At 43.9% G+C, this 22,205-nt stretch overlaps 2 protein-coding genes across 4 annotated transcripts in view; one reads left to right on the top strand and one right to left on the bottom strand.

Moving 5' to 3' along the window:
- slc37a4a (solute carrier family 37 member 4a) overlaps window positions 1–22,205 on the top strand; it is a 42,915-nt gene that overhangs the window by 16,605 nt on the left and 4,105 nt on the right. For 2 of the 3 annotated variants that reach the window (XM_068054000.1, XM_068054001.1), the window contains 5 exons: window positions 2,056–2,214; window positions 3,472–3,557; window positions 5,203–5,316; window positions 11,946–12,084; window positions 13,231–18,548. In XM_068054000.1, coding sequence (XP_067910101.1) covers window positions 2,056–2,214; window positions 3,472–3,557; window positions 5,203–5,316; window positions 11,946–12,084; window positions 13,231–13,397 — 665 coding nt within the window. In that variant the 3' untranslated portion in view covers window positions 13,398–18,548. Of the gene's footprint in view, window positions 1–2,055; window positions 2,215–3,471; window positions 3,558–5,202; window positions 5,317–11,945; window positions 12,085–13,230; window positions 18,549–22,205 lie in introns of those variants that run through there. The other variant, XM_068054002.1, reaches the window with a different exon arrangement.
- Window positions 18,539–22,205, bottom strand: part of LOC137381423 (E3 ubiquitin-protein ligase DZIP3-like) — a 77,315-nt gene continuing 73,648 nt past the window's right edge. The window contains exon 38 of the mRNA XM_068053999.1: window positions 18,539–20,537. Within this exon, the coding sequence (XP_067910100.1) occupies window positions 20,457–20,537 (81 nt within the window). The 3' untranslated portion in view covers window positions 18,539–20,456. The remainder of the gene's footprint in view (window positions 20,538–22,205) is intronic.

Below are 22,205 nucleotides of genomic sequence, written 5' to 3'. Positions count from 1 at the left end.
AATCAATCCGTGGGCCTTCGCTGTATGGCGGAGTGCTAGTTTGGGCAGTACTTTGACTCATTGCACCATCTGGAGAGCTGAGCAGCTTTTCTTTAATGTCAGCTGTTGGCTTCAGCTAGTGGAGACACAGACAGGCAGTTGGAAGGAGGAGGTGGTGTGCAAGGAAATGGTTTGGGTTGGGGCATTAGCCAGCAGCTAGTGGCCAACAGACAGGATGCAGACTTTGATGCTTAAGTGAACAGAATACTGTGTGGGATGGGTTATGAGCCAGCAGTTGATAGCTGGAAGCTGGGTTACAGAGGATGGTGCTGAAGGCTGACTAGAATCAGATATTCTTTTCCAGTCACCGTATGTTCAATTTAGAATTTATATCTTCACATGTGATCTTCTGGAGCTCCCTGATGATTTGTTAGTAAATTCACTGCCCGGTATCAAACTCAATAAAGAAAACTACCTGTAAAGATCAGTAAATGTGGTGTTTCATTGCTGAACCATGCAAATTATTAAAGAGGTAGTTCTGATCTGTGCTGCTAGCTTATCTCAGCCAGGGTAATGTTGATGTAGCAATTTACGATGATAAATGTTAATATAAAAGTGTGACCAAAGAACATGATTAAAAATGTAAAGTTTGTGGGCAGGAAGTGCATATCCAGTGTGATATTTTAATAATATAGAGGTACGGCCGTGAAAAATCTCGGGTCCTCCGTGAAATCGGCCATTTTGCAAACTTTGCACGTTTTGGTGACTAACACGAGGCTCAACTCACTGGTAGATGAGGGTGTGTTTCCAGTGGAGTTTTGAGAGTAGCAGTCTCAAGTGTTAGCAGACAAGTGAGAATACCAGAATGAGCAAATCAAAACCAGCCACGACCATTACTACAGCACATCGAGTGAAAGAATTTAGAAGCCAAATTCTGCATGCCGATGATGCAGTACTATTTTGTACAAGCTGCAATGTTTTGTTGGATCACACATGGCGGGCAACGGTTCATTGCCGCTTAGAGTCCAAAAGCCCTCATAGCAGAAAAGAACGTCTGATACCGCACTGCTGGAAAACAAAACATGCAAAAAAACCAGTAACGATTTCATCTCTTTTTAAGAAGTCGACAGAAAGCTCAGAAAATCGTCAGTTGGTTACATTGGGACTGGTGGATGCTTTTGCAAGCACCAAAATACCATTGGGAAAACTTGATCGCCCAAGCTGCAGGTATTCATTCAATGTAATGTGCAAAATGGTGGTTGCTTGCCAAGTGCAAATAAACTACGACAAGACTACCTACCGATGGTTTTTGCTACACATTGCGAGGAGATGAACTCTGTGGAATGCAAAATCCCCACCTTGCAAGGCTAGCACGGAGCTACCTGACAATTCCAATGAATCCTGGACACAGAGAGAGCTGTGTCTAAGCACGGACACATGTTCACAGCAGAGAGACAGGGAATGAAGAGAGCGACACTTGCAGGTTGCTCCCCGGTCACATTCAACCACTGACTTCTGTGAGTGAAGAATGTGACCTGTTAAAAGTCAGATTTTTACAATAGCTTTTGAGTATACAATAAATACCATTTGAAACCAGAAACCACCTTTGTCTTTTTTTGTTTTAAATAGATAATTTTCATGGTTTGTTGTGACACCTTGAAATTTACGATTTAAATATGTGAAATTGTGAAATTCACGATTCTTAAAATACTGTGAGTGTGAATTTGGTAGGGCCCTATATATATAGAAACAGGAGTAGTTCATTCAGCCCATCAAACCTGCTCTGCCATTCAGTTAGATCATGGCTGACCATCTATCTCAATGCCACTTTCCCGCACTATGCTTATATCCCTTGATGCCATTAGTATCCAGTTATCTATCGATTTCTGTCTTGAACATGCTCAATGATTGAGCTTCCACAGCCCTCTGAGGTAGAGAAGAGGTGTTGTCAAAGCAGAGCAAAGATTGCATGACTTGATGGTGTCTTGGCACCGTCATTCAATTAATATTTCCTTTTTGACAATCTATTATTTATACTCTTGCCCCCCCGCCCCCAACCTCCCCACTTTGACACAGGATCTGTTGGAGATGAGAGCACTGTGAAAGAACTCCTGCTGACTCCATACCTGTGGGTCCTGAACATTGGTTACCTAGTGGTGTTTGGAGTGAAGACCTGCTGCACTGACTGGGGGCAGCTCTTCCTCATTCAGGAGAAGGGACAAACTGCACTTCTAGGTAAGAGGGTAACAAACTGGGCAAATATCCTTAAAGGAATGGAATGTAAGTTGTGTGGGAACCATACAAGTCTTGCTGAATTTTTAATTTTCCCTTTTGTGGTGTTTGATCAAGCGATGACATGTAGGAAGTGTGTTTTATGACATCTTTTCAAGATGCCTAAAGGATTTAGAGCACCTTATTGTACCGACATTTCTCAATGCTAGCATTGAATTAATTTGAAATGCAGGGATTTATTATATAGGTTAGTGCAGTAGTTTTTTTTACCTACAGCAAGATCCCACAAACAGCAATGAGATGAATGACCACACTCTCTCTGCTGGTGTCATTTAATCTCTCCCGCCTTCCACCCTATCACAGACCTTCCCTTTAGTTCTTTTAATCTCTTCTCCCACCTCCCCCAACCTCTCATGCTTAAAACCCATTATATCTCTAAGTTTTCCCAGTTCTGATGAAAGAAAGGTCATCGACCTGAAACGTTAACTCTGTTTCTCTCTCTGCAGATGCTGCCAGACCGGCTAAGTGTTTTCTGTATTTTCTGCTTTTATTTTGGATTTCCAGCACCCACAGTATTTTGCTTTTCTTTCTCTTCTGCTGCTGTTGTGGACGGAATATTGGCTGAGGCACCTGAAGAAAACCTGATATTCCAATAGTGCTGTGGAATCTTGTAACCCCCACTTCCCCCCCCCCCCTACCCCCTTCCCTCTCCCCTTCTCGCCCCCACCCACAAAAAAACAACAGATGTACAATTTGAACCCACAACCTTCCCACTGAGTGGAGGGTGCTTGTGGCATTTTACAATATTAAAGGTGCTATATAAATGTAAATTGGTGTTGCATGGTAACCAATACAGGCCAACACAGAAAGCAGTTGTAAAGATTACATAAAACCTGCTTCCATTATTATTCTAGAGTCAGTTATTTTCATTAATCAAACATGGAGTGTTGGGACACCTCCTGTAATGACTCCGTTGTCTGGTGTGGCACTGATCTGCACAGACCAGACTCCCCTGGCTGATCTCAGCCAGGAGTTCTAGACTTGGTCTCAACAGTCCAGGGCTAGACTGAGTGACGACCAGCTGGAATCTTGGCTGATTTTGTATCTTGACCCTTTCTGCAAGCTTGAGGCTATTTGTAGTATCCCCTGGAGGTGAGATCAGTGCAAACCAAGGATCAAACCCTGGAGCTTTCTGACTTTGTTGAGCTTTTCTGCAAAATTCAACTTTTTACATTGTGTATTATCTTTTGCTGCTTGCAGGTAGCTCATTCATGAGTGCCCTGGAGGTTGGGGGCCTGCTGGGTAGTATCGCTGCTGGTTACCTTTCGGACAGAGCTGTTGCTCGGGTATGTGTTTACAGACCCCCCTTGGATTGCATTTGAGGTCTACACAGTTCAAAAATGTGAAACGATTTCATGGAATCACAAAATGATTGCAGCACAGAAGGCCATTCAGCCCTTTGTGTCTGTGCTGGCTCTCTGCAGGAGCAACTCCGCTAGTCCCACTCCCCCACCCTTTCCCCATAGCCTTGAAAATCTTTCTCTTCAGCTGCATTGTTCAAATCCCTTTTGAAAGCCATGATTGAATCTGCCTCCGCCGCACTCTCAGGCAGTGCATTCCAGATCCAGATTCCAGATCCTAACCACTCGCTGCATTCGAAAAAATTCCTCATGTTGCTGTTGGTTTTTTGCCTGTTCTCATAAATCTTTTCTGCACCTTCTCTAAAACCTTCACATCCTTCCTAAAGTGCCAGAATTGGTCACAATACCCCAGTTGAGGCCGAATTATGAGTAATTCTTTGCTGCTGCTGTTTGCCTTGCTAGCTGTTCCCATTAGATTTAATGAAGTGATTTAGTATTCGAGGCTTCAAGGTTTGTGTTCTGGTAATGATGGTTTAAGAGACTGAACCAGTGGTAGTGAGTTACTGCTGGGGTGCGTCAGCGTGCTGAATAGGATCCACATCACTATCAGTGTATCTTTTGGACAGTTTTAGATGATGGAGTCATTCCACAGCAGTTCCTCACCACCACATAGCCAGTTGTGTCTACCATATGATCCCTTCTTGGGAGAGGCACATATATGGATACTGAACTGTAGTGTTTATGCTATGAGAATGCTTTTGGGGAGAGGGGAACCGTAGAATTTCTGTTAATACAAATTACTGACATTCTGCCAATTAAACTGCACTGGTGACCAAGGATAAGCCATCACTTCAAGGAGAGGAGGAAAAAAAAAATGGAAGAATGATTTGGGAAGTGAGAATAGAAATCATGCTATCAAGCATCATAAACAAAATCCAGCTTCATCTGTCTGCCCTTTTTAAAATAAAATTATGAATTATGTCAGCTAAAATGTCACCATTAGCTCTGTTTTTCTCTCTCCACTGATGCTGCCAGAGCTGCTGTGTGTTCCCAGCATTTTCTGCTTTTAGTTCAGATTTCCAGCATCAGCATACTTTACATGTGCCCTCATAATGTATTGTGATAATGCATTAGTGTGAACTGAGCATTTCGCATCTTACATGTTTTGCATCCTTGGGGACTGGGTAGCAGTTCTGAGACTTGGGTTCCAACTGAGCTCAGAATACTGAGACGAAGATTTACTCTCTAAGAGTCCTTGTGTGAAATTGAACCAAGTCGTAGTTGGCTTAGGTCCTTCATACAAGGACACAAACCTAGGACACATTTGTGCTAAATTTTCAGCCTCTTACACAAAGGCCTTCAGAGTGGTTGGTATGGAAACTGCTGTAGTAGATCAGGTTAAAGGCACTTTTTTATATTGTTGTAAGATGAGCTTTACTTTTCATTTGTCTCTTACATGCTTCACCCAAACATGTTTGCTGGTGATATGGTATCAAAAGTTATTAAATATTCCATATCGAACCATTTTATTAATTCGGTTTTGTGTTTTTAAGAAGGGTGTCATCTCTCACTTTCACAAACTAAATACTTTTCAAAAAATAAACCTGTAGCTTCTGCGGATCTCTTTCAGAATGGTCTTCGACGTCATGGAAATCCTCGACATGGGCTCTTGCTCTCCATGATGGCAGGAATGGCGATATCAATGTACCTCTTTAGAGTCACAGTAACTGCAGAGTCTACCAAGGTATCTGGAATAAAGTAGCTTTTTATTCACATTCCTATTTCTGTTGAATATAAAGTAGTAATAGTTTGTCCCTGGTGTTGTGCATGTCTGAGGTTCCTCAGAGCCTCTGGTGCACCATGGTGTGGGCTGGTCTGGTTGTGTTTTCATGATTGGCATCAGTCTCACTCTGATGCTGATGTTAAACTAACTGATCTCCTCTGCCTGACCAGTCAGTGCCTCTTACATGCATGCAGTCCCATTTACTGCCTCTGCTGATTGAACCCACCCATCAGGGGCAAAGAATTCTGAGATGATGGGCACCTCTCGGATTCAAACTTCTGACCCGTGTGTTTAATTGAATTTGTTTCAAACTCCTGTAGATTCTGATTCTGCACGTTTCAGTATTTACATTGTCGATTTTGGAAGGGAAGGAAGCAGCTGCATTCCCTCGTATGATTGACACAATGTTGTGTCCATGTGCAATCATCCAGGCTCACTGGTCCAGTCATTCATTGGCCTTTACCATACACATTCGTGCATTAAAGATGTTCGGCTGGGTGTGATACCAGAGGGTGACTTGCACCTGTGGAAATTAAACTATCCAGCAAAGAAGATAGTGGAGAGTGGGAGTGGGAAGCGGCTGATTGGGTATTTACTTGAGTCTTAAGCTTATTTCTGTTAAGTCAGTTAATAGTCTACTAAATAGAGGAATGGCAGGGTGTCTCGGCCCCATGAAGTGCACACCTTGTTCCATGTGGGAACTCCAGGACACTGCTTGTGTCCTGGACAACCGCATATATAGGAAGTATTGTCACCTGGAGGAGCTTGAGCTCCGGGAATCAGTGCTTGAGCATAGCTAGAGTCACTGCGGTGCATCCGCAAGGTTGAGACTTTTGTGTTTAGCATGTTTCTGAATGTGGTCAATCCACAGCTTAAGGGTGTGCAGGCAGAGAGGGAATGGGTGCCTGCCAGGCGGTCAAGGAGGACCAGGCAGGTAGTTTAGGAGTTCATCTCACTGTTCAGCTGATGCTCAATTCTGAATACTGGTGAGAGCGAAGTTCCTCTGGGGAGTGCAGCCAGAGCCAAATCCACAGCACATAGCTGGCACAGCTGTATCAGGGGGTGGGCGGGCAGGGCGAAGATTGGGAAAGCAATACTGTAGTTCGAGAAACAGACAGGCATTTCTATGGCCATAGACGTGAATCCAGGATGTTATGTTGCCTCCCTAGTGCCAGGGTCAAAGGTGTCACTGAGCAGCTGCAGAGCACTTTGAGGGACAAGGGTGAACAGTCAACGGCCGTGATCCATATCGGTACCAACAATATAGATAGAAAGAGTGATGAGGTCCTGCAGGCAGATTTTGGGCAGCTAGGAAGGAGACCAGCAAGCAGGACCTCAAAGATCCTAATCTCCAGATTACTCCTGGTGCCATATGCTAGTGAGTGTAGAAATGGGAGGATGGAACAGATAAATGTATGGCTGGAGAGGTGGTGCAGGAGGGAGGGCTATAGATTCTTGAGACAATGGGACCATTTCTGGGGGAGATTAAATCTGTGCAGGTTGGACGGGTTGCACCTCAGCAGGGCATGGACTGTCAAAGTCGTAGAGTCATTTATGGCACAGAAGGAGGCCATTTGGCCTGTTGAGTCCATGCTAGCTCTCTGTGGAGCAATCCAGTCAATCCCACTCCCCCACTCAATCCCCATAGCCCTGCAAGTGTATTTCCTTCAAGTGGCCGTCCAATTTCCTTTTGAATTCATTGATTATCTCCTCTTCCACTACCCTCCTGACAGCGAGGTCTTTACCACTCGCTGTGTAAAAAGAAACGTTCTTCCTCATATTCCTCCTGCATCTCTTGCTCAAAACCTTCAACATGTGTCCCCTGGTCCTTGTACCATTCGTTAATGGGAATAGTTTTTCCTTGTGTGGCAGTTTGCTCGTGCTATTGAAGAGGGTTTAAACTAATTTGGCAGGGGGATAGGAACCAGGATGTAAGATTAGAAAGAAAAAACAAGGTGCACAAAGGACTGGGATAGACAGATAGCACTAGAGTGAGAAATAGTAAGGCATTAGGTGGGGTCAGAGTAAGGGGAAATGCAATAAAGTCTAAATGAAGTTTACAGTGCATGTATGTGAACGCACGTTGTGTGGTAAATAAGGTTGGTGAGCTGCAGGTGCAGATAGCCATGTGGGCAATATGATGTGGCAATAACAGAGACCCAGCTCAAAAAGGGCAGGACTGGGTACTAAATATTCCTGGATACAAGGTGTTGGGGAACGATGGAGATGGAAAGAAAGGAGGAGGGGTAGCAGTATGGATTAAGGAGAATATTATAGTGCTGGAGAGGATGTCCTAGAGGGGTCAAGGACAGAATCTACTTGGTTGAAGCTAAGAAACAATAGAGGTACCATTACACTAATAAGTGTATTCTATAGTCCAGCAACTAGTGGGAATGATGTCGAAAAATAAATTTTCATGTATATTACGGAGAGGTGCAAGAATTATAGAGTAGTTATGATCGGGAGCTTGAATTATCCTAAATATAGACTGGGATAGCAATAGGATAAAGGGCAAGAGTTTCTGAAGTGTGTTCAGGAGAATTTTCTAGATCAGTATGTTTCTGGCCCAACAAGGAAGGAGGCAGTGTTGAATCTGGTTCTGGGGAATGAGGTGGGTCAAGTGGATCAAGTGTCAGTAGGGGAACGTTAATGGGACAGTGATCATAGTATCATAAGGCATTGGTTGGCTGTGGAAAAGGACAAGGAGCAATCAAGAGTAAAAATAATTAATTGGAGGAGGGCTCATTTCTGTGGGGTGAGAACGGCTGTGATCCAGGTAAATTGGGAAGAAAGATCAGCAGGCAAAACTGTAATGGAACAATGGGCTGCCTTTAAAGAAGAGATGGTTCGGGTCCAATTAAGTACATTCCCACGAGAGGGAAGATAAGACAAACAAAGCCAGAGCTCCCTGGATGACAAAATAGATAGAGACTAAGATGAAGCAGTAAGAGGATATGTATAACGGATGTCAGGTTGGTGATGCCACTGACAAACAGGCTGAATATAGAAAGTGCAGAGGAAAAATGAAAAGAGAAAAGAAGCAAAGAAAGAGTATGGGAAGAGACTGGCAGCTAACATAAAAGGGAATCCAAAAGTCTTCTGTAGACACATGGATAGCAAAAGTAAGAGTGGTGCCAATTAGGGACCAGTAAGGGGATTGATGCATGGAGGCAATGAGGAAATGAGTACATTGCATCTCTCTTTACCAAGCAAGAAGATGCTGTTAGAATTATAGTGAAAGAGGAAATAGTTGTTGCACTGGATGGGCTAAAAATTGACACAGAACCAATGTTAGGCTGGTTGTACTTAAAACTGGTAAGTCACGAAGACTGGATGAGATGCATCCAAGGTACTGAGTCAAGTAAGGGTGGAAACTGAAGAGGCACTGGCCATAATCTTCCAATCCTCTGAGATAGAGGGGTGGTGCCAGAGGACTAGAGAATTGCAAATGTTACACTTTTGTTCAAAAAAGGATGTAAAGATAAACTACAGGCCAGTCAGTTTAACCTCGGTGCTGGGAAAGCTTTTAAAAACGATAATCTGAGACAAAACTAACAGTCACTTGGACAAAAGTGGATTAATTAAGAAAAGCCAGCACAGATTTGTTAAAGGCAAATCGTATTTAACTAACTTGTTTGAGTTTTTTGATGAGGTAACTGAGGGTTGATGAGGGTGCTGCTGTAGATCTGGTGTACATGGACTTCCAAAAGGCATTGATAAAGTGCCTCATAACAGACTTGTCAGTAAAGTTCGAGCCCATGGAATAAGTGGGACAGTGGCAGAATGGATATCAAGTTGGCTTAATGAGAGGAAACAGAGAGTAGTGATGAACGGTTTTTTGGATGGAGGAAGGTATATAGTGAGGTTCCCCAAGAGTCGGCTTTTCTTGATCTATATTAATAATCTACACTTGGGTGTGCAGGGCACAATCTCAAAATTTGCAGCTGACACAAAGCTTGCAAATATTGTGAACTGTGAGGAGGATAGTGTTCAACTTCAAGCGGACATAGACAGGCTGGTGGAATGGGCAGCTATGTGACAGATGAAGTGTGAAGTGATACATTTTGGGAGGAAGAATGAGGAGAGACAATATAAAATAAAGGATACAATTCTAAAGGAGCTGGAGCAGAGGGACCTGGGGGTATATGTGCACAAATCGTTGAAGGTTGCAGGGTAGTTTCAGAAAGCAGTTAATAAAGCAAACGGGCTCCTGACCTTTAGAAATAGGGGCATAGATTATAAAAGCAAGGAAGTTATGGTGAACCTGTATAAACACTAGTTCAGCCTCCACTAGAGTATTGAGTCCAATTCTGGTCATCAAACTTTAGGAAGAATATGAAGGTCTTAGTGAGAGTGCAGTAAAGATTGATGAAAATTATTCCAGGGATGAGCGGCGTGGATAGATTGGAGAAGCAGGGGCTGTTCTCCTTAAAGAAGAGAAGTTTGAGAGGAGATTTGATAGAGGAGTTCAAAATCATGAGTGGTCTTCACAGAGTCAATGGAGAGAAACCGTTCCCATTGGCGGACGTGTCAAGAACCAGAAGACGCCAGTTTAAGGTGAATGCAGGGGGCCAGCATGGACACAAAAAGGGCCGAATGGCCTCCTTCTGTGCTGTAACCTTTCTATGATTCTATGTGTAACTAAATAACATTACCACAGAGTTTCTTGAGAAGTTCTCTTGCTGTACTCTTCAATATCTGTGATGTTCTTCCTCTTTATTTCCTCAGAAGACTGAGTTCTGGACATTAATCTTCTTGCCTCTGACTCAAATCACCAACTTAACTGAAGATGAGGTCTCTCTCTCGCTGTCTTCTCTCTTGCAATCACTTGCTCCCCTTGCCTTGCCTGCTCTTTTTCTCTGCATCCATTGCTAAACCCTTGTACTGTTCATCTTTTAATAACTGCAGAAACCCAATATTTTACAACATTTATTTGAAGCTTACAATGAATGATTGCATGCCCATTGCAATAACTTGTAGTTCTGTATATTTCTGAAAACTTGTTGTAAATGCTGTGGATTAGAAATGTATAGAATTTTTTTTGTCAAAGGTTGATGCAACTTGCAAACATGAGGAAATTTTTTTTTCTGTTGAATACATAAGACTCAAGCGAGTGGCTCACCTCCTGACTCCCCAAAGTCTTTACACCACCTAGAAGGCGCAAGTCAGGAGCGTGATGGAATACCGTACACTTGCCTGGATGAGCACAGCTCCAACAACACAAGAAGTGGGACATCATCCAGGACAAAGCAGCCCACTTGATTGGCACCCCATCCATAACCTTAAACATTCACTCCCTCCACCACCGGCGCACCATGGCTGCAGTTTGTACCATCTACAAGATGCACTACAGCAAATTACCAAGCCTCCTTTGACAGCACCTTCCAAACCCATGACCTCTACCACCTAGAAGGACAAGGGCAGCAGATGCATAGGAACAGTGGCGCAGTGGTTAGCACCGCAGCCTCACAGCTCCAGCGACCTGGGTTCAATTCTGGGTACTGCCTGTGTGGAGTTTGCAAGTTCTCCCTGTGTCTGCTTGGGTTTTCTCTGGGTGCTCCGGTTTCCTCCCACAGCCAAAAGACTTGCAGGTTGGTAGGTAAATTGGCCATTATAAATTGCCCCTAGTATAGGTAGGTGGTAGGGGAATATAGGGACAGGTGGGGATGTGGTAGGAATATAGGATTGGTGTAGGATTAGTATAAATGGGTGGTTGATGGTCGGCACAGACTCGGTGGGCCGAAGGGCCTGTTTCAGTGCTGTATCTCTAAACTAAACTAAATCACCACCTTCAAGTTCCCCTACAAGCCACACACCATCCTTACTTAGATATATGTCGTTGTTCCTTCATAACTGCTGGGTCAAAATCCTGAGATTGGCCCTTCCCCCACAACAGCATTGTGGGGGTGCTTTCACTATACAGACTGCAGCGGTTCAAGAAGATGACCCTATCTTCTTAAGGGCAGTTAGGGATGGACAATAAATGCTAGTCTTGCCAGCAATGTCCACATCCCATGAATGAATACATTTTTAAAAATCCAGTACAAATGGTCTCTATTGTGATCATTTTTGGGGGGTTTGCAACTTCCCCTGATTTGTTGAAACCTCACCAAAATGACATCCGTTTTCCTAAAGCGACAGCCAAATTTATTTGTGTAATTTCTTTGCACTTCTAATACTTCCTGACCTTTTTGCGACAATAATACTGCCATAACGTCACCATTAAATAGAAAGTAGTTATCTAGCAGTGTATGCTCCTAAATCCGCCACCTCCATCACCTGGGAGGACAAGGGCAGCAGACACACTTCCAAGTCGCACCATCGCAACTTGGTTATGTATCACCATCCCTTCATCGTTTCTGGATCAAAATTGTGAACTCTTCACCTAACAGCCTTAGGAGTGTCGTCACCACATGAACTGCAGTGGTTCAAGAATGCAACCCAACATCTTCAAGGGCAGCTAGTGATGGGCAATATCTGATGGCCTTGCTAGTTGGCACCCATATCTTTCATGCATAAAAATACATTCAGGCGGTCCTATCTCTGTACTAACTTACTTTTTTCTAAACCCCTTTCTCTTTTTCTTGTAGCTATGGATTCTGTCCTTGGGAGCTATTTTTGGCTTCTGTTCTTATGGGCCAATTGCACTGTTTGGAGTGATAGCCAATGAATCTGCACCTTCTAACCTGTCTGGGACATCTCATGCAATTGTTGCTTTGATGGCAAATGGTGAGTTCAGAACAGAAATGCAGCTAAATGGTAACAGCCAACTTCGATCTTTATACGGTGGAACCTGACACCGTCAGGTATCCCATTGGCACCCAAATTTAGGATTTCTGTTGCAGAATTTGAGGTTTAATATTTCCTTTTGGGCTGGGGAGTGGAGCACTTTTCTTAGCGACTTGGGGGTGAATTTACACAAGGATTCTTAGCCCATCTGCCTGATCTTCAGCAAAAGAGTTGTGGAAACACTGGAAAGAAAATGTTGGATGATCAGGAGAATCCCTGCATATGTTCATCCATTTAGTGTCAGCATAGTCAAGTCTCTCTTCCTGTTTTCATACACAGGGCTTTGGAGTGTGACTGCCAATTTATTGAATTAGGAGCAGGAATAAGTCCAAATGTATTTAAAACTGCTTGGAATTCTGGTAACACCTGTGAAGAAAGGAGCAGCTTACTCCAGGGCTAATCCTTACCATCACCCAAGCTTCAAGGGAGGGCAGGCAAGGCTGTGAGTGTTGTTCCTCGCACAGTGATCTCCTGACCTCAGCTGTTCTGTTGCTGGGAGATGCAAAGTGGAAATCCAGAGGGAGGGAAAGTTGAAACCATTCACTCCACTCCACCCTAGTACAGCCAGAGATTTGGGCATTCCAGCTATGACCAATGGAATGAAAGTCTCCTCTCTCCTTTTGCTGGCTGTAATTTTGGATGGTCTTAACTCCATTACGACCAGGCAGGAGTCCAAAAACACAACGGCCAACAATTTGTTACTAAATGAACAATCTCCGACTGGTTGTACAGACAGCTGAGATTAACAGTGCATCTCACTGTGGATTGCAGGTTGCTTGTGAAGATGCAGTTGAAGCATGCTATTGGGTTAGAGTAGAGGAGGTTTTACGATGAGTCTGGCTGTGCTGTATTTGATCTGGCACGATTTCATTGACACAGGGTGCCAATATGTAAAGTGCCACCCTGCATCAATAGAACCCTTCAACTCGATTAACACACTCATTCAATAGGGAGAAGGGACTAAGGTGGTGGTGGCAAAAAAGTAAACTGTTTTAATAGATTTTGTGGGAATTGAAACCATGTGTTCAAAGCTTTCTCATTATCTCCTGCATCGTTGATCATCCACTTCTGCTTTGTGTCCTGCAGTGGGCGGTTTCCTGGCCGGCTTTCCATTCAGTTCGATTGCCAAGTTTTACAGCTGGGACATGGCGTTCTGGATAGCGGAGGTCACCTGTGCCGTCACCACTGTGGCCTTTTTCCTGCTGAGGAATATCCGGACCAAGATGGGCCGCTTTCCCAAGAAGGAAGACTGAAAATTCAGGAACGCTTACCCGGTAGAGAGCCTGCTGCTTTGATCACATTGGTAAAGGCCCACGAGTGAGAGCAATTCTGATCACACCATTACTGCGAGTCCATATTCAGCAAATCCCGTCACAAAATTCCCCTTTTCCAAATCCCATCAACACTAAGTGTAACAAACAACCTGGCCTTACTTACAGTACAAGGTTCAGCTCTTTACTCACTTTTTTTTTTTAGCGAGAGTTCAAAATGTATTCAGTTTCTGTGCTGTGGGTTAAATCTAGTCTAGCATTTCATTCTGGGATGGCAGTGATTCTCCTGTCTGTGGTTCACTGTGGTTTGGTTGGTCATGGTGGCTGGTCTGTACTTTATCGGAGTTACAGAATTGATTGCGAATAAAGTGTTAATTTCTCTTGGCCAGCCACTGTTGTGTGTAATCTAGTCCAGCTGCACAACACCAGAATGTCATGCTGGCCAGGAGCTAGGGAACACTGCAGAGAAACAATAGCAGCATAAGGGGAGAGGGAATGCAATTGTTGTGGTTGGATCTCTATAGGATCACATCACCAGTATGATTGATTGAAACCAGTTGCCATAGTACTCCCATTATTTTAAAATATATCCTCCGACAGACTCTAGTTGTTAACTCTAATAATTTGATTTTCCTAGTGTGGAAAACCCAACAGACTTGCAGTTTACTGACCATTTAAAAAAACTTGCATTTATAAAGAATCTCTTCAGGATGTCTCAAAGCACTTTACAGCAATTGAAGTAATTTGGAAGTGTAGTCACTCACTGTTGTAATGTAGGATCACATGATCATATCTGCAAGGTCAAACATCAGCAATAAAATTATGTAATCATGCACTTATATGCTGCGGTAGGTGTGTTACACATGTACTCAAGTCTTTGGGATTTATTAGAAAATCTTAATTATAATCAAAGGTAATAGATGATAAACTCTTTGTGCAATGGCATCATCTCTTAAAATCAGAATCATCGATCTAATTAATATGGGAGCGCGAAGAATGGTGTTAAAAATCTTGAAATGTACTTGGGTGGATCACATGATGTCCTCTCAGGTGTGATATGCCAGGGTTGTTTGTATATTTTATTAATGGGTCTGGTGTCTTTGCCCCATATGATCAGTGATCAGAACACCCACTGACATGGGATAGCTTAGTGACTCTCAGGTGTGTTGAACAGATGGTATTTGAGCTCAGCTGGTGAGCCATTACCCATGTGATACCACAGCAGCTTCCTATCGGTGAGTTTTCTGTTTAATTAACAATCCCATTCTTGATGTACTCCTGGTCTGCGAGTGGATGGATTTTAATAACGCTTTTTCCAACTCGTTGTCGGATTGCACTTCTGACCACCTGTCTCCTGCTCATCCTACTGCTCAACTATCTTAAAGAATTAATAACATTGCCTATTTCATTGCTTCAATTTCAGGTCCTGCACCAAGGGAAGGCATCAATAATGCAAGTGAATCCTAGTGAAAGTAACTTTTACAAAAGAGAATATGTTTACATTGGGATTATACTTGGACATGTATGATGAAAACAGTGCATTGCGGAGTTTGCAAGTTCTCCCTGTGACCGCGTGGGTTTTCGCCGGGTGCTCCGGTTTCCTCCCACCGCCAAAGACTTGCAGGTGATGGGTAAATTGGCCATTGTAAATTGCCCCTAGTGTAGGTAGATGGTGGGGAATATGGGATTACTGTAGGGTTAGTATAAATGGGTGGTTCTTGGTCGGCACAGACTCGGTGGGCCGAAGGGCCTGTTTCAGTGCTGTATCTCTAAATAAATAAAATAGGCTTGGCTCAAAACTGTCACATTAACAGTCTCGTGAAATGAATGTGGTTGTTCCAAGAATCACCTGACTGGCACAGGAAGAGTTCAAACACTAGTAGTAACCATTCTAGACACTGGCATTTCAGCAGTAGCAAGAAGTTATCCAGTCCCATGTGTCACAGACTGTACACCATGTGACTTTTGTAGTTAGTTCATTATGCCCCATATATAACCAAAATTTCCATTTTACATGATCCAACTGTACAGGAGAGGCCAGATGTTCTGTCCTTCAGCTGCTGTCAGTGATATGCTTGTGTTGTACATCTACGAGTGAAGAATAGCACACCGTGACTCATCTTCCAGTGCTTTCCCACTCTAGAGCAGTTGGGCCTCAACCGTCCATCACATCCATGCTAACAGATAATATTGTGTTTAATGGGGAGAGATTCTGGCCTCAATGCTAGATGTACCACTCCAGAGCTCACAAGAATGGGAGTGCTGGGGTATCAGGATTACGAATGCCAGTTGGTCACTGTAGAGGTCGTCTCTCAAACCGGTATTTTTTCAAACATGATCTACACTAAACGTTTGGGAGAAAAGTGTCATCCTGTTGAGTTAAACTGTTACAGCAATGGCTGGAAAGAGAAACTCTTATGCTTCTCAATTTGAATTTTCCCTTTAATGTAGTTAATATAGTTCACACTAATGCTGTGTTTGACTCTTAAATTATGCTCGATTAGCAAAGGAATCAATGTTTTAATTAATGACACTGTGATTGTTGAAGTTCTTAATAGTGCTAGTTTTATGTATCAAACAATATCAGGAAATAGATGATTTTTTTAAGGGAGCCTGCTCGCTGCTCTTATCATAGGTGCAATTACATATCCTGAGTCCATTTTACTCTAGTGAGGTACAAGAGGAAATGGTGCAGATTCAAAACTGCTTTTTAAAATTGTTAAATATAGTTATTGGTTACGATTCACATTAAAACACGGAAGCAAACCAACTCGTTTTTTGATTGTGGCTGGCTGACAGCGATGGGTGGGAGAGATGGTCCTAATGGAAATGTAATAATTCACTCAACAAAGCCTGTGAGAAGTGTCAGAACCAACATCCTTTACTCGGACTTCAATACCATAGGCTTTCAGGCAAGTGAATTTTGCTTTGATTTATGACTCATTTTCTTTGGAGGTCAGCCTGCAAATAGATCGGGTATGGTATAGGATGGAGACTGCAGTCAGAATCATATAGTGCTGTTTATTGCCCTTGGAGTAGCTGCAGACTTGGGTCACCTTGATCCTTAACTTGCAGCTGACTTCCGTTTTATCACAAGTACACAAGAAAAAAATAGCCTTTTATAAAGAAATAGGATTCTTTAGTCTCATCCCCACCCCACGTTAAATATCCCCATCCTCAACTATGGGGAAGCTTAGCACATCAGTGCAAAAGACAAGGCTGAAGCATTTGCATCCATCTTCAGCCAGACGTGCCGAGTTGTTGATCCATCTCGGCCTCCTCCTGAGGTGCCCAGCATCACAGATGCCAGTCTTCAGCCAATCCGATTCACTCCAAGTGATATCAAGAAAAGGCTGAAGGCACTGGATACTGAAAAGGCTATGGGCCCTGACAACATTCCGGCAATATTACGGAAGACTTGTGCTCCAGAACTAGCCATGACCCTAGCCAAGCTGTTCCAGTACAGCTATGACACTGGCATCTACCCAGTAATGTGGAAGATTGCCCAGGTATGTCCTGCGCACAAAAAGCGGGACAAATCCAACCCGGCCAATTACCACCCTATCAGTCTACTCCCGATCATCAGCAAAGTGATGGAAGGGGTTGTGACAGTGCTATCAAGTGGCACTTGCTCAGCAATAACCTGCTCACTGACGCTCCGTGTGGGTTCTGCTAGGGCCACTCAGGTCCTGATCTCATTACAGCCTTGGTCCAAACATGGACAAAAGAGCTGAACTCTAGGTGAGGTGAGAGTGACTGCCCTTGCCATCAAGGCAGCATTTGACCGAGTATGGCATCAAGGAGCCCTGGCAAAACTGGAGTCAATGGGAATCCGGGGGAAACTCTCTGCTGGTTAGAGACATATCTAGCACAAAGGAAGATGGTTGTGGTTGTAGGACATCACTGCAGGAGTTCCTCAGGGTAGTGTCCGAGGCCCAACCATCTTCAGCTGCTTCATCAATGACCTTCCCTCCATCATAAGGTCAGAAGTGGGGATGTTCGCTGATGATTGCACAATGTTCAACACCATTCGTGGTTCCTCAGATACTGAAGAAGCCCATGTCCATATGCAACAAGACCTGGACAACATCCAGGCTTGGGCTGATAAGTGGCAAGTAACATCTCAAACAAGAGATAATCTAACCATCTCTCCTTGATATTCAATGGCATTACCATTGCTGAATCCCAAACTAACATCCTAAGCATCACCAGTGAACAGAAACTGAACTGGCCCAGCCACATAAATTCTGTGGTTACGATGGCAGGTCAGAGGCTGGGAATTCTGCAGCGAGTAATTGACCTCCTATCTCCCCGATGCCTGTCCACCATCGACAAAGGCACAAGTCAGGAGTGTGATGGAATACTCTCCACTTGCCTGGACGGGTGCAGCTTCAACAACATTCAAGAAGCTTGACACCGAGCAGTCTGCGTGATTGGCACTCCTTCCACCATCGACGCACAATGGTAGCAATGTGTACTATCTACATGATGCGCTGGAGCAACTCACCAAGGTTCCTTTGACAGCGCCATCCAAACCCGCGACCTCTGCCACCTAGAAGGACAAGAACAGCAGATGCATGGGAATACCACCACCTGCAAGTTCCCCTCCTAGCCACACACCATCCCGACTTGGAACTGTACCATTTCTTCACTGTCGCTGGGTCAAAATCCTGGAACTAACTCCCTAACAGCACTGTTGGTGTACTTGCATCCCAAGGACTACAGTGGTTCAGGAAGGCAACTCATTGCCACTTCCTCAAGGGCAATTAGGGATGGGCAATAAATGCAGGCCTAGCCAGCGACACCCACATACGAACAAAAAAAACTATGTTAGAGGGACAATGAAATCAATTTGTGACAACTTTGGGCACTGCAGCTTGAACTGGTATTGGCTACTTGAACAGTATACCATGACAGGGTATTTTGCATGAAAGAAAATGTCGTCATGATTGTGTTCTGGATCTAATACACAAGAATAATAAACCATTGCTGTTTAGACTGAGTGTCCTTGTAATTTCTGCCTCTATTTTTACCAATTAAGCCAAAGTTTTCAATGAGTATCTTTTATAGGACAAAAATTAATGCAACAATGTACTGAGTATCAATGCATTAAAAAAAACTTTTATAATAAAACATGTGAACGTGTATATGTGCAATAAAATAAATCAATTTTGTTTGGTATTTCTATCGCCACACATCAGGGTGTTGAGGAATGGAATGTTTCCATTTTGAGATTCCCAGTGTCAGTAACAAGCATGCCATTCAAGTCTTGCACCATTAGATGCAGAAATGATGAAACCCTCATTCATGCCTTTGTTACCTGGACTGGACTATTCCATTGCATTCCTGGCTGGTCTCCCACATTCTACCCTCTGTAAACCTGGTCATCTACAACTCTGCTGCTTGGTTCGAAACTTGCACCAAGTCCTGTTCCCCTGTCTCACTAATCTACATTGGCTCCTGGTCAAGCAATGCCTTGATTTTAAAATTCTCCTCCTTGTTTTCAAATCCCTCCGTGGCTTCGGTCCTCCCTGTCTCTGTAATCTCCTCTAGCCACACAACCCTCCGAGATATCTGCGTTCCTCTAATTCTGGCCTCTTGTGCATCCCTGCTTTTAATCGCTCTGCCATTGGTGGCTGTGTCTTCAGTTCCCTCCGTGCCTTTACCTCACTTTCGTCCTTTAAGACAATCCTTAAAACCTGCCTTTTTGACCAAGCCTTTGGTCATCTGACCTAATATCTCCTTATGTGGCTTGGTGTCATTTTGTTTTATAATGTGCCTGTGAAGCACCTTTGGATGTTTTATTACATTAAAGGCACTATGTAAATGCAAGGTATTGAGTAAAACGCCTTCTGCTATGCCCCAACAATGTGTCTCCCATATTCTCAGAACAGTTTCTACTCCACTAATATGACACTGTTCCATTCTCACAATATGGTATCAACCTGCGCCATTTCTGACCAAACTTGCCCATCAATACCAAATTTGGGACTGCTTTGCTGATGGGACACTCATTACATATGGGAGCCCATAGTTAGAGTAGTTCTTTAAACTACTCCAGAGAGCAACTGACACAATCCATCTGCTTTAATAACCATGCTGACACCTCAGGAGTCAGGACATGGTGTGTGGAGGGGCCAAGAAGAGATCAGGGCCCTCCCCTGGTGCAAAGGGAGGGAAAATGGGTGAATCCAAGCAGCTAGTTCAGATCACGGACTTGCTATGAGCTGCTGGTAGTGTAAAGCAACAGCAGCAGTGGTCTACCTTTAAAACAATAGAATTCTAGTTAACATGAGGGCAATAAACAAGTTGCAGCATTCACAGTGCCATTCATGCAGAACTGAATGCCTTGCTGGTGCAGTGTCCTACTCAGTAAACACACTAGAATGAAGTAGTTAATCCCTCTCCCTCAGATTCGTCATGCAGCCAATTCCTGAACTCCACTGGGTTACCTGAGATCCCAAGCACAAGCAAAATTAGTTCCCCATAGAGAGAAGGGGGAAAAAAACTGAAAAGGCTCAGTTAAGCTTTGATGCTCCCTCGTTCCTCCTCACACTCACCTCCCAGAATTAACAATGCAGCTGAGGGCAGGGTCCCTTTGTTGGAGAATTGAAAACCTCCGAACTCAAAGCAAATCTATGGCCTGCACCAAGTTCAATGCAATACGCAAGCAACACCAATGCTTAGACAATCTTTATTTTTTGAGCTGCAAATAATTACGTCCCCTCCCAGTATTTTTAAAATGTGTGCCTGGAGCACAGTCAAAGGAATCAGCATACCATTCACAAAATAATCTTTCAGTATAGTGTCACTTGCTTTGGAACTTGTCAATGAATTTGTTTGAAACTCATATGAGTGACAGATTCCACATTTATCCCATTAACCAAAGTCACCGTCCCAATCGACGTCAGTACGGATCGTCCACACTCCTGTAACCGCACAAGAGCCTTTGCTTCTGTCACAAGTTTACACTGAGCAAAAGCCCAGTTATCAGGTGCCAGGTGGGCCAGTCTTTCGACGTAGGTCACAGATTCCACACGGTTAGGATTGCGAAAAGGAGGTTGCAAAGCTGAGTGTACAACTTGGACATGTCTTCTGCTCCTTCAGCCACAAAGAGATGCACTGTATTCGAGAAGGAATATGGGAAAAACACAATGAGAAAAAAAATGCATAGTATTTACAGCACAGAAACAGGCCATTTAGCCCAACATGTAGAATGAGAAATAACTAATTGACAGGCATATAGGGAAAGCAACGAGGTAAAGTTACAGGTTTGAAGGATCTCATCTAATGGGAGCAGAACTACTAAACTACCCACTTCATTCCTTTTGAAAAAAGCGTACAAGCTTTTTTCCAAAACGAGATGAGCTTCTGACCTCATATTCATGGCATCACTAAGACTGCATATTTCCACCTCCATAACATTGTCCAACTTCACCCTGCCTCAGCTCATCTGTCGCTGAAACTCTCATCTACGCCTTCATTACCTCTAAACTTGATTATTCCAACACATTCCTGGCTGGTCTCCCACGTTCTACTCTTCGAAAACTCCGCTGCCCATGTCTTAACTCGCACCAAGCGCCGTTCCCCTATCATTCCTGCGCTCGCTGGTCGACATTGGCTCCCAGTCAAGCAACATCTTGATTTTAAAATTCTCATCCCTGTTTTCAAATTCCTCCCTGGCCTCATCCCTCCCCAACTCTGTAATCTCCTCCAGCCTCACAATCTTCCAAGATATCTCTGCTCCTCTAATTCTGGCCTCTTGTGCATCACTGGTTTTAATCACTCCACCATTGGTGGTGGCCGCCACGCCTTCAGTTGCCTCGGCCCCAAGCTCTGGAATACCCTCCCTACACCCCTCTGCCTCGCTTTCCTCCTTTAAGACACTTCTTAAAACCTACCTCTTTGACCAAGCTTTTGGTCATTGACCAAATAACTCCTTTTATGGCTCAGTTTCATACTTTGTTTTACAATGCTCCTGTGAAGTAACTTGGGATGTTTTATTACATTAAAGGCACTATAAAAATATAAGTATTTGTATTAACAAACAACATTTGTATAACGCATTAACAAAAAACTTTTTGTCTTCCTTTCAGATGTCAAGGAACACAAGCTCCAGCAGCTGATGGGGACGAATGCTCCTCCAGATCCTCCTTCCGCTTCACTTCCCTCTGACCCCTTGTCGTGTATTCACTATACCCTCTGACCTCCCCCTCTCTGATGCTTGAACGTTCTGTACTCAGCAAAGGTCTCAGTTTTATTCCCTTACATCCCCACCTCAATGAATTTCGCGCTCGGCATGATGTTGAGCTCTTCTTCCATCGCCTCCGCCTCCGGGCTCACTTCTTTGACCAGGAGTCCTCCCCCCGACCAGCAGACCCATTCATCCGCCTCCAGCATTCTCCCTCTACCTGGACCCCACCCCCTGGCGTCTTACCCGCTCTTGATCTCTTCATTGAAAACTGTCAGCGAGACATTGGTCATCTCAATTTCTGTGCCCCCCTCACTCACTCTAACCTGTCCCCCTCTGAACTTGAGGCACTCCGTTCTCTCAGGTCTAATCCCGGCATGGTCATCAAACTTGCAGACAAGGGTGGTGCTGTTGTATGGCGTACCGACCTCTATCTTGCAGAAGTTCAACACCAACTCACAGACACTTCTTCCTACCTCCCTCTGGACCATGACCCCACCACCGAACATCAAGCCACTGTCCAAAGGACTGTCACTGACCTCATCTCCTCTGGAGATCTTCCCTCTACAGCTTCCAACCTCATAGTCCCACAACCCCGG

The sequence above is a fragment of the Heterodontus francisci genome, chromosome 22, assembly GCF_036365525.1.
Source record: "Heterodontus francisci isolate sHetFra1 chromosome 22, sHetFra1.hap1, whole genome shotgun sequence".
Lineage (NCBI taxonomy): Eukaryota > Metazoa > Chordata > Chondrichthyes > Heterodontiformes > Heterodontidae > Heterodontus > Heterodontus francisci.
Note: the sequence above shows the minus strand (reverse complement) of the source record. Positions and strands in the feature narration are given on the sequence as shown.